Raw genomic sequence first — 12,206 nt, 5'->3', positions numbered from 1 at the left:
TAAATACGGTGGAGAGACGGGCAGGAGCTCTGATGGCCATCTGCCCCCTAGGGACTCTTCATTTGGACTGTCAAGAGCAGCTGTAATGAAGGGAATCTGAGAACTTCCTACCCTCTAATGGTGAATCTCTTTGTAAAAATGACTAACAGTGGGGCACCTGGGTGACTCAGGACCCAGGGATCATGACCTGAGCCGAAAGAAGCTGCTTCTTTTGGTTCAGGTCATGATCCCTAGATCCTGGGATCGATCCCCACATCGGGCTTTCTGCTCAGCAGAGAGCCTGTTTCTTCTTCCTCTCCCTCTGCCTGACTCTCTGCCTTCTTGTGCTCTCTATCTCCCTCTGCCAAGTAAATAAATAAAATGTTAAAAAAAATAAAACTTGAAAAAAAAAGAGTAAAGAAGAAATTAGGATTTTTCTATCTCAAGCCAAGTCCAATTGTTAATGAATGGTTATGAATTCTCTGTCCTATGTCAGGCTCTAGAGGAGAGGCAGAAGCAAATGAGTCCTCGTTCGTGTTCCCAAGGCACCCACAGCTCATGGGGGTGGAGAGGTAGGGGAGACAGACACAGAGCTAAGGGTCACCCACATGGGAAGGGCATGGTAGGGGGAAGAGGGGAAGTGCTAGGGGAGCACAGAAGAGGGAGTAATGATTTTTTGGAGGGATTGGTTGGGTCATTCATTTCCTCCCACATGAGGGGAGCTCCTTTTGCTAAGGAAATACCTGAAACACGTCTACTTCTAGATCTACAAATCTGGGGCCCAGGAGATAATCTTGACGATTGCTTGTCATCAGTCTCTAAACCGAATGTCTATCCCATAAGGGCAAGGACACAGTACAAGGTTGACTAACTATTGTACCCCCAGTGCCCTAACCAAAATATGCTGAATGAACAAGCAGATGAACACATGGGGAATCTCTGAGCTAAGTCATTCTAGAATGACAAGTCATTAGGGACTATGGTCAGCAGATAGGGCTCTAGCGCTGACTGGACTTGGCTTGAGAGTAGGGTCATCCTGAGCTTCATTCGAGAAGGTTATAGATTCAAATGCCATACCACTCACAGCCGGTTCCATTGTGAGGGTCAACCTTGGGTGGCCAGGAAAGCCAAAGCCAGTAGCCAAACATGGCGGCAGCAACAGGCTCAATCTGGCCTTCCAGGCAGATGCCCAGGTTGCAGAGCGCCTTGGTGACTAAGAGCCAAGCCAAGGAGAGGTAGGGTGGCCTGGCCCTTAAGCCAGAGCATGGCAGATCAAATAACATTCCTATCCCACCGCTGACTAGTTGTATGAACCCAGCAAACAATGTTAGCCCCTTAGTTTCCTTGTATTTTGGATGGGAATAATGGTAACGATACTCCTTTACAGGATTCAGTTAAAGGACATAGATCAAGTGGCTGGCTCCAGGAAGGGCTCAAGAAATGGGGGCAATGGTGAGAAAGGACGAGAAGGTGGGACCCAGGGGGAGTAAGGGGACCCTCTCTTGGATCCATCCCATATCCCCAAGGCTCTCTCTTCCTGCTGCCTCATGGGACCTCAGGCACCAGCCCCTGCCCTGACCCCCTCCTTTTGTCTTCCCACTTCTCCAAAGCTGCGCTGACATAAGCCCAATGAGCAGACACAGGACCATTACGGTTCTTGAATCAGTTCCCCATCCAGAGAGGACAGAGAAGCCCAGACTTGGCACCTCCTTCTCTTCTCTGCTCCTGGGCTGTAATCTGGCCAATCAGGATGCCTGGCCGCTCATTCTCCTTTCCCAGCCCCCTAGACTGTCTTGTCCTAATTCCAGGACTCCTGAGTCTGTTTTGTGCCTCCAAGTGTGTGGACTTTCAGCCTCTCCTGCACCTGGCACCCCCAACCCCTGGCAGGCCTCGGCTTCTGCCTGGGTGTTGCTGAGCTAACTGGCCTCTGCACTTCTCTCCCCTGTTCGATGTCATTGCAAAACGGTCATTTACTAAGCCACATGTATGTCCAGCACTGAGCCGTGTGCTCCACAGAAACCATCTCCTTCCATCCTGGAAACACGCCTACGAGAGAAGGACTGCCTTTACCCCAATATTTCAGAAGAGGAAACAGAGGGTCGTCAGAATAGGACCTGGAGGAAGCCGTTGCTGCAGGAAGTAGGAAAACACGAAGAGAAGTATCTCAGGTCCTCGCAAGCGTAAAGAAGGCAAGGCCTGTAAGAGCCAGGAGTGAAAACCCACAAGAAGAGAACAGAAAAGACCAACAGACAACAGGGCCAGTAAAAGAGGGAGACCAGCCAGGTCAGGCAGGTTTGGAGCAGAATGAAAAACTCAGCGGTGAAATTCAAATCCACATGGGAGGGGGTGAGAGCAAAACAGAGACCGGGCAGCAGGGGACCCTGCCTGGAATGTGGAAGAAACTGGCCAAGGCATGACCAGCAAGCGTGAGGAGTCAACAAACAGATCAGGCACGTCCTGTGGAGACCCACTGGAGGGCAGCTAAGTGTGGCAAGAGAAAAACAAGTCACCACTGTCGCAGAAATGTGCAGCTCTTTCTACATGCTTATGGGTGGCAGCAGACACCAGCCGTTTGAGAAATAGTTACCAAGTGGCCCCCCCATGCCAATAGGGACCATTCTAGGACAGACAATAAATAAATCAAGGAAAGCAGACAGTTACAAGTGTCACAGGGACAATACAGCAGGATATGGGGATGGGGGCAGGTAGACATTTTTATAGAGTCATCAGGGAAGGCCTCTGGGGGGAGGCATATTTTCTTAGAGGAAAGAATCCCTTCTGTTGGGTGACTTTAAGTGGCCTTTTGTATATGTGAAAGCTAGATCCAGAACATCACCTTGAAAGGCAATCCCAAGCAAAGAGGTTAAACCATCAATAGGAAGCAAGTAATGGAGGTGCCTTCCCAGGCAGAAATGGCTGGTGTTTGGACTTTTGTGGTTACACTGGGACAAAGGGACACTGAACTCCAGGATGTCTGGCACAGACATGCAGCACAAGGCATGTTGGGGGGGTGGGGGCGGCAGGGGAAGGGAGCCAGTGAGTCCAGCAACACGGCGCAGGTCACAGTTTCAGAGAAGGAAGAGTCAGAGACCACAGGGGTCTGATCACGGCTTGGGGGCGCTGGAGGCAGTGAAACTTGATGTTCAGTGTAAAGTTTTCATTTTCTGCTTTGAAATTCCCCTAGGACAACCCAAACCTCTGCATGTTGGGATACTTTTAGCTGCAGGTGACAGAAAACCCCGATTCAGTTACTTGAACAAAAACGAATGCTCTCACAAACAGGAAGACAAGAGGCACGGTGGCGATCACGTGGGCTGATTCTGTCCAGTTCATTCAGAGGCATCCTTGGGGACGCAGGTTCATGGCACCTGTCTGCTCTGCCCTCCGCATACCGGCCTCCCTCCCCAGCGGCCACCCCTTTGGCTTGCGAGATGGGAGCGGTAGACCCAGCTGCTCCACACTATAACAGCTTCCAAAGGTAGAAAAGGGACCATTTCATCCTTGTATCTCTTTCTAAGACAAATGAACTTTTCCCAGAAGCCCCACACGGAGCTTCCCTTCACATCTCCTTGGTTATAATTACATCCTAGTCTCGTGCCTGAGCCCCCTGGTGTGGCTGGTGTGGGCCCCCTGTGAGCTCTGCTTTGGTAGCTAAGAGCAAATGGGTCCACTGGCGGCGGGGGGGGGGGTGCGCTAGGAGCAAGGCAGACCAGCAGGCTTGAAGCAAGGACCGTCAGGGACAAAGTGCACAGGGACGGGGTGCGGAGGGGAGGACAGAGAAAGTGGAGACGGTCATCTGGAGGTTCCATTGTCAAAAAAGTAAAATAATGACAAATAAAAGTGGGAAGAGCTGGATTAAAAATGTACTCCAGGACCAAACAGAAGAGCAATCTGAGCCGAAGAGACACCCACATTTGGAGACGGAACGGGCTGAACACATTTTCAGGAACTACCGACAAAAGGAAAATGACAAGAGTAGGAAAAAAAACTCCCACCAGCTTCAAAGCAGGAAAAGAAAAGAAAAAAAAAAAAAAAAAACCTGGTTCCGTATATGAGAACCAGCACCAGGCTGGCCTTGGGTTTTGTATTTGGGGCTGGTTGTAATAGCGCGCTTCTGAAGGCAGCAGAGTGATGCCTCTGGAGAATCTGGAGGCAACAACAACAACAAAAAACTTGGTCCTCAACAATTTTTATCTCCACCAAATTCCCTTTCGAAGGCAAAGGAAACTCGGGATGTTTGCTGCTGCCCGTGTTCAATAGCAGATACAAATAAAAAAATAAAATTAATTTTAAAAATATGCAGGCTTCTAGGGGTGCCTGGGTGGCTCAGTGGGTTAAGCCTCTGCCTTCAGCTCAGGTCATGATCTCAGGGTCCTGGGATCAAGCCCCGCATCAGGCTCTCTGCTCAGCAGGGAGCCTGCATCCCTTCCTCTCTCTCTGCCTGCCTCTCCGCCTACTTGTGATCTCTCTGTCAAATAAATAAAAAAATCTTAAAAACAAATAAAAAATAAAAAATATGCAGGCTTCTAGATCATGGCCATTGGGGTGTGAGGGGACTGCTGGGTCCCCGCAGTCCCTGCCCAGCCTAGCGCCCTCCGCGTGGCCATGGCTGAGCCCCTCTTGCAGGGCAGGTGGCCCTGCATGGCTCCTGTTGCCTGCACCTTCGCGGCTCCGTCCCGTTGTGCAATGTCAGGAAGTGTGTGTGAGAGCCACATCCTTCGCCCGGGCGGCTCCGACGGAATCTTTACTTCACTGGGTGACCACTCAGAACAATAACAGCTGCCACCCTCTTCCTGAACTTAATAACAATGGCTCAGCCCTTTACCCTCCAGGACCCTTATGACAACGGCTTTTAGAAACTTGTTTTGTTTTCTGTCTCCAAAAGCCACATTTGCCCTGGTGACACAGCCACGGCCACTGTCAGGGACCAGGAACTGAGTCATGAGCCTCTCGCCCAGGCTGCTGGAGACTCTGGGCCTTTCCTCTAAATGGGGAAAAAAGACTGAAAGAGTCTGTGAGGCGGTTTCGAACTCCCTCTCCACCTCAACGTGCTGGGAAGCTTGTGTGTGTTCCTGTCTTAAACACTCAGTATCCTGGACGCACAGGAAGTTCACGGCGAGCCGTGACGTGATAGTCCAGGGGCAGCTTTTATTTTCGGCTTTGTTCTTCTTAGTAGGAAGGATGTTAGAAAGAGAGCAAGGGTTGAGGGGTTGTAGGAATACAGCCAAAGGGCCCTATTTACGTGGGTTTGGGGGCAGTCCCTTCTGTAATGTGTCTGAAGGCTGCTGTTCACGAGTCTCCTGCCGGACTCCGCTCCTACCCTTCACACTGGTCCTTACTTTCCCAGGGAGGAGGGCCATTTTGAAAGGCCCAGAAGCCGAACAGACTCCGGAGGAGGGTCACTTCCCTTTCCAAGTCAGAAAAGGAGTTTACAAGAAACGCAACTCTGAGCATGGGAAACTCAGGCCTGAGGGGTAGAGCGGACCTGTCTGCCCTTAGCTGCCCACCCCCAAGGACCAGAAGGTTCTCAAGATTGGAGGGCCAGAAAAGCTGTTGATCAACCAGTCCCATGATAATTCTGCAGGCTCCTGAGGTAACTGAGGCAGAGAAGTCCACAGCCCAAGGGGCAGAGCTGAGAGAGACTGATGACCACATCGCCACCCCTAGGCACTGCCTAGAACCTTTTAGAATATTGCCCCCACCATCACCCACCTCTACCCCTCCCTCTTCTCTCCTTCCTCTTTCTCTTCTCATTCATTTCTCTTTCCTTCTTTCCTTTCTCTCCGTTGTCTTTCTCCCCTTCCCTCCATCTCTTTGTCCTCCATTTGTCCTTCCCTCCCTCACCTGAGCAGGAGGTAGGACTGACTTATGTGGGTCAGCAGATGTGGTTCTTTTATTTGACATCTGTTTCCTCCCAGTGACGAGAGACGGCAGTGGTGGAGGTGGTGGTGGTGGGTCCCCCCTGCCAGTCACTCACCCGGGTGGGTGTTTTACACGTCGTAGGCTTTCCTGCCTTTGTTCCAGGTACCTCACTGATCAACCGCAAGGGCCAGAGGCCACTTTTGATCAGAGGCCATTGACAACCGTGGGAAGGAAAGGAGGCCTCTCTCCCTGACAGGTGACCCCTCCCTGCTTCTGTACCCTCCTAGGGTACAGTCCACCCTTCCCAGGGATCCAACACCCAGCCAGGTCTGGACACACTTTCTGGGGTGGAGACCTGGGGGTGAGCTCCACCTTCTGCAGGCCTCAGCTACCTTCATACTCGCAGCAGGGGAGGGGAATGAAGCTACAGCCTTCCCTCCCCCTCTCTGACTTCCCCGAAGTCTGAGAAAGGTGGAGAGAGAGCAAGGCCCTGGAGGGTCAGGATCGCTCCTCTTCCTGACCCAAATGGGGTGGTCACGCGCCATGACACACAGACCCACTGCCTGAGGTCCTTCTGTGATGATCGGAGATGGGGTGGCCTTTTGGTTTTATCCAAAAACACAGAAGCCCCAGCGAGAAGAGCGGAGGGAACTCAAGTAAGAAAGCGAGTCAAGCCGCCAGTGCTTTCTTTGGACAAGTTTTTCAAGCCAGATTCTTACTTTAGGGGCCCCACACTGGTGGCAATAAGCAGGCTCAGGTGTAAGGAATGAGTTATTTAGAAACTGTGGCTCGACTCAGAAAAGAGTATGAGGTTTTGCCTCGACATGAAAAGAGGAACCAGGGTTAAAAATAAGCAAGAGTGGGTCAGGACTGAGAGCCGGTCGGATCTCTGATTTCACCTCCTTGCACATGAGCCTCAGCGTGCTACCCAGGAGCCTTCTACTTCTGTGATCTCAGGAAGGTGTCGTGTTTTTACGGGAAGGTGTATCCTTCGGAGGGGAAGCTTCCACAGACTGCCTGGCCCCCACAGATCCCTGCACCCTGGTTCCCTGCTGTGGGCCACCCAAGAGGCCACAGGCCCAGGGCTGGCCCAGCCCTCCGGTCCAGCAGGGCCCCAGCTTTTCTACGAAGACTGCCTGCCCATCACTCTGGTTGAGCGTGGCCTCAGGTCACCAGCTCTGTCCTCCTGCTCTGACTGTGGGGGCGGGCAGCTGCTTGGGCACCTGGCTGACACGCCAGCCTGTGGCCCCTGAGTGGCCCGTGCAGAGAAAGCTGTTGGTGGCTGAGCCACCCAGATCCCCTCTGGGGACTGGTAACTGAGAAGGACACCTGTCTCGGGGAGAAGAACAGGCGGGCAAAGGGGGGCTGAGGCATGGCGGGGCCCACTTGGGGGGCCTCTGGTCCCAGGCCAGGCCTTTTCCCTCACAGGCTGCCCACTCCTTACAGGGGTCAGTCAAAGCAAGGCTCCGCTCTTTGATACCCCGAAAGCCTGATGAGGCCCCAGATTCTGAAACCACCTTGGGACAGGGAGCAACTCCCAGGAACGCACAGCCACGGTGACAGGGGCGTGAGGGTGAGAGGGGGACATGCCAGGCTCAGTCAGGGCCCGTTTGCAGGCCGCGGGTACAGCCATGCGCACAAGAAGCCACAGAGTTAGGTCTTTTCCAGCTCAAGGCCTAGTCATACTTGAAGTCGTCTTCACTTTGAAGGAATAGAAGAAACCACAAGGGGAAAACAGATCAAAAGCGTTGACCGACTTTTGACTTAAGAGATTTGAGACTCCTTTCAGCAAACCGCCTGTCAAGGGCGCCAACCCGGCCAGGAAAGCTCCCCGCGTCCTGGACTCACACAACACCGCGGAGGCTGTGGGGGCCCACTGCCCGCCCTACACAGGACTCCCCTCCGGGGAGACCACCGTGCCCACGACACGCAGCTGCCAAGGACCTGAAAGGACCGTCTGATGCTCGGGGTGCCGCCATTCATCCCTGGTGACAGGGCTGAGACGTGTGGGCGCCCCAGACGCACGAGAAACATCCAAATGGATATTCTTCAGATCCCGGTGCAGACACCCACCGGGAAGGATGAAGCAGCCCAGAGGACTCAGCCTGACCTCTCTCGGGTGGGGTGACACCAAATGAGCCCAAACTGGCATCTCCCAGAAGCCCCTGCCTCAAAGAGACCCAGCTGCCCAGGCACGCAGCTTTGAAAGCCCCGGGGTTGGTTTCAGCACCCCCTTAGGGTCTCATTCTCTGACTTAGTGGCTCACTGAAGCAATCCCTTTGGCCCCTGCCGTCTTCCCAGAGGTGTTCTACTCCACAGGCCTTCTCCTCCTTGACGCATTTCCAATGACAAGTGTCCCCAACACCTTTCTGGTGTCCTGCCCTCAACGGCATCCTAGCTCTGGCCAAAATGCGTCGTTCCCTTCACATTTTGGAATCCGTGATCATACCCCACCTCTCCTCCACTTGGACTTTCTTTTCAGCTAAACCCCACAGGCCCTGTGGCTGTCCTCCATGACATGGCATCCGGACCCTGGTCCATCCCTGCTCTTTGCTGGGCATGTGGGTGCAACTTTTTTTGGTGCCTCTGACCACAGTTTGGAGAATGGAGCATGACTCCTCTGCCCCCACCCTGAGGACATCTCCTTTGTTCTGACACCACCCCCCACCCTTAATGCAGCCTGATAAAAATAGCTCCCTGGGCCTCCACAGCACTCGGTCTTCATGCCTTGTGGTCACACAGAGCCCGTGATGTTCGTCATGCAAACTCTGGGGGGTGGGGTGGGCTTTTCAGACTCAGCCTTGGAAAGACTTGCTGCAGCCGATTCTTTGTTAATGTTTAATAGCAAGTTTTACACACTTGGACTCTACACCGTGCCACCAGGTGCCACGAGCTTCAGTCAGCCTTTGGCAGAACAGGTGTCTACAAATGGAAAGCACTGTTTTGTGTTGACCCATTGGGCGATCATCTAGGCCCTCAGATAAAACTGGTCTGTTCTCCTAGAAGTTCCCCTCCTCTCTCTCCCTCCTGGACCACTGACCCTTATTCAGTTGAGCTCACTGAAGAAAATAAGCAACAAGCTACAGTCCCTTTCCATTGTCTCCAGGCGCCCTTCCCCAGTGGAGTGGGGTCTCCGCTTACCCACCAAGCCACACCCACCCGCAGACTTCTGGGGAGAAAGAGGCTTAGCCGGGCCCTCATGTCCGTGTATTTGGGGCACATCCTTTCTTTTCTGTCTTCGTCTCTGTCCCTTTCTCTGCCAATACCAGCTCTACTCAGGGCCAGAAGTCCAGCTTGACAAAGGGCTTACCTGGACAGTGAATTTATCATCTTCATTGGGCAGAATCCTGTACGTGTAAACACAATTCCGGTATCTGAAATAGACCAAAGGCTTCGTTAGAACCCGTGTGAGGGAATTCATTTCTCTGGGAACTGAAAAGACAGGAATCCCTGACATGGCTCGAAGAAGCTAGGCATGACTCTGAACTTTGGAGCTGACCATTCCGAGGTGGAGATCAGCCGTGACATCAAGCAGCCCAGTCTGAGGACCCTTCCCTCTGCCCCCTGCCCACCACTCAAGGAGCTCCAGGAAAAGCCATGTGGGGTCTTCTGGGCATGATTTACATGGGCACCTGACAGCTGTGTGGTTTGATTTAAAGGTATCTACCCTCAAGACATAACATCAAGAGTATTTAGCCCCTCCAGGGTGTCTGGTGCTTGATTCAACATTTGTATGTGTTCTTTTACTAGATTTTATTTTATTTTATTATTATTATTTTTCAATGTGGGGCTTGAACTCATGACCCTGAGATCAAGACCTGAGCTGAGATCAAGAGTCAGCTGCCTAACCAACTAAGCTACCCAGGCGTTCCTCTTTAACTAGTATTTAAAGTTATACACTAGTTTAGGGACACTTGGGTGGCTCAGTCGTTGAAGCATCTGTCTTCATCTCAAGTCATGGTTCCAGGGTGCTGGGATGGAGCCCCGCCTACCTGTGATCTCTCTCTCTCTCTCTGTCAAATAAATAAATAAATAAATAAATCTTTAAAAAAAAAAAGAGAAAAGAAAAAGAAATGTCTCCTCCCACTTCGGTTGAGCCCTGCTTCTTCGATTTACTACTCCTTTTTGTAACTCATCCCAGAACTCTTAAATGTACACTCAAACTTATATATATACATATCTTTTTTTTTTAAGATTTTATTTATTTATTTGACAGACAGAGATCACAAGTAGGCAGAGAGGCAGGCAGAGAGAGGAAGGGAAGCAGGCTCCCCACTGAGCAGAGAGCCCGATGTGGGGCTCGATCCCAGGATCCTGAGACCATGACCTGAGCTGAAGGCAGAGGCCCAACCCACTGAGCCACCCAGGCGCCCCTATATACATATCTTTTTAAGTGCACATAATATCACCATATATATGTTGTTCTGACATTTGCTTTTCCCACCAAAAAACATATTTTACAGGTCTCTCCAACTCATATCCCACCATGCGGTTATATGATCATTTATTTGACTGGCCCATGATGACGGCTGGGTAATTACTTTTAGCTTTTTACTTTCCTAAATGGTGTTGCAGTGAGCCTTTTAGCGCCTACACCTCGTGGGATGGCTGAAGTCACGGATGCAGCCTCCCCATCAGTGCGATGGGGACCCTAACAACCCCGGCCATCTGTCGCTGCGTCCACTGAGTGAGTTAACGTGGGAGGAGCATTTAGAATAGTGCCTGGAACACGCGGGACCCTGCACGTGCTGACATTTACTGGCGGCTGTGGGGAGATCACCACCAGAGAAGAGCCGCACGAAAGACATGGGCTTTGTGTTTTGAGAGAGACTGACGGGACTGACGATCACCGCCCTGCGAGGCTGTCTGTGTCACTTTTCTCTCCCACTAACCGGATATGTCTGTTTCCCCACGCCCTGCCAACAGGCTGCTATCAGATATGTTAATCTTTGCAAATCTGAGAGGTTAAAGAAAAATGAGTACTCACTTTAATCTGCCTTTCTTTATGAGAAAGGTTGACTGTGTTCCCATGTTTCACTATTCGTCTTTCTTTTTCTGAGAATTTCTTTTCATGTGTTTGGCTTACTCTTTTTTTTTTTTTTTTTAATCACCTTTTGCTTATTTATCTGTAAGACTTCGATACATGCCGCAATATATTTTGGAATTATTTATTGTTGACGGTGTTTGTGGATTTTTTTTTTTAAGGCTGTGTAGAGATTAAATGATTTTATGTGGTCAAGTTTTACAATCTTTTTTTGGCTTTTGAACCAAAGGATGTTTCAATAAAGTTTTGGAGAATATTTTGGGTAATTTCGCTTCTACCCGGCTCTTCATTTCTCAAAGGGAAGTTTCTTTTTCTGTCTTTGTCTCGTCTCTGAATGCTCATCACTGTGTACCCTGTCCTGTGTCCAGAGCCCGAGCGGAAGCCACTACTGGCTTATTTCAGAGTCAGCAAGGATGACTCTCTAGGGCACTGTCACCTCACCTCCTGGAGATGTCCCAGAAATGGTGAATGGCCCCAGACCCCCATCTCCTCCTTCCCCCCACCAGCCTCAGCCCCCTTTGCAGAGCCCTGGGGTAGCCCCACCCTGCCCGGCCCTTATCTTCCACTGCTTGTTCTCATGACACTTCCGCTGGTAGATATGCAAATGAGACCAGGCCCAGAACAGTCTTTGGGCAAAGAAGGGGAGCAGGCCCCAAACATCAGCCTTTCAACAAAAAGAAGAGGGTCACCAGGAGAGGGGCAGAGACAGCTGCACACGACAGGAAGGCCCTTTAGTTAATCGAATGTGGCAGACAAGCCCTTCTGGCTTTTTCAGAGAAGTTCTAGGAACACTGAAATGCGAAGGGGTTCCAGTTCCATGTGACTCAGATCAGAACTCAGAAGCGAGTACAATAGAAAGAGAGGACACTCTCCCTTAGACAGTGACATCTCAGCAGCCACCACACATGGGGCTGGACACACTGTTCCTGCAGCTGGGTCAGTTCACAGTCTGGGAGAGAATATGTACCACGTCCCCACGCCTGCCACGCCCCGCCCACGGGAGATGGGCTGTTCCAGACTACATGAGGGGGAAAGGGGGCTCTGCAGGCAGGTGAGGGGGCTCCCCAGCCCTCCCCCACCACTCCTCAGCAGCTGCACTTTACTCTGGTCCCAGACGCATAAACATGTACAAATACACACACATACAGAGAACACGCATGTATACATGTACATACGGGTGCGTACACACAGATGCGTGACCTACATGTATACACACAGGCGCACAGTCTTACACGTGGCGTGTTTAGTGAAGGGTCCACGACAAAATCCTCTTTGACAGCAGCTGCCCTGCAATGTAATCCAGACGGCGCACTACAACGGT

The 12,206-nt window shown here is 51.5% G+C and overlaps 1 protein-coding gene across 1 annotated transcript in view; it reads right to left on the bottom strand.

The window, feature by feature from the left end:
- INPP5D (inositol polyphosphate-5-phosphatase D) overlaps nt 1–12,206 on the bottom strand; it is a 111,219-nt gene that overhangs the window by 86,330 nt on the left and 12,683 nt on the right. Inside the window, exon 2 of the mRNA XM_044241873.1 lies at nt 9,152–9,215. Within this exon, the coding sequence (XP_044097808.1) occupies nt 9,152–9,215 (64 nt within the window). The remainder of the gene's footprint in view (nt 1–9,151; nt 9,216–12,206) is intronic.

The sequence above is a fragment of the Neovison vison genome, chromosome 3, assembly GCF_020171115.1.
Source record: "Neovison vison isolate M4711 chromosome 3, ASM_NN_V1, whole genome shotgun sequence".
Taxonomy (NCBI): Eukaryota; Metazoa; Chordata; class Mammalia; order Carnivora; family Mustelidae; genus Neogale; species Neogale vison.
This window is presented reverse-complemented; position numbering and strand designations above follow the sequence as displayed.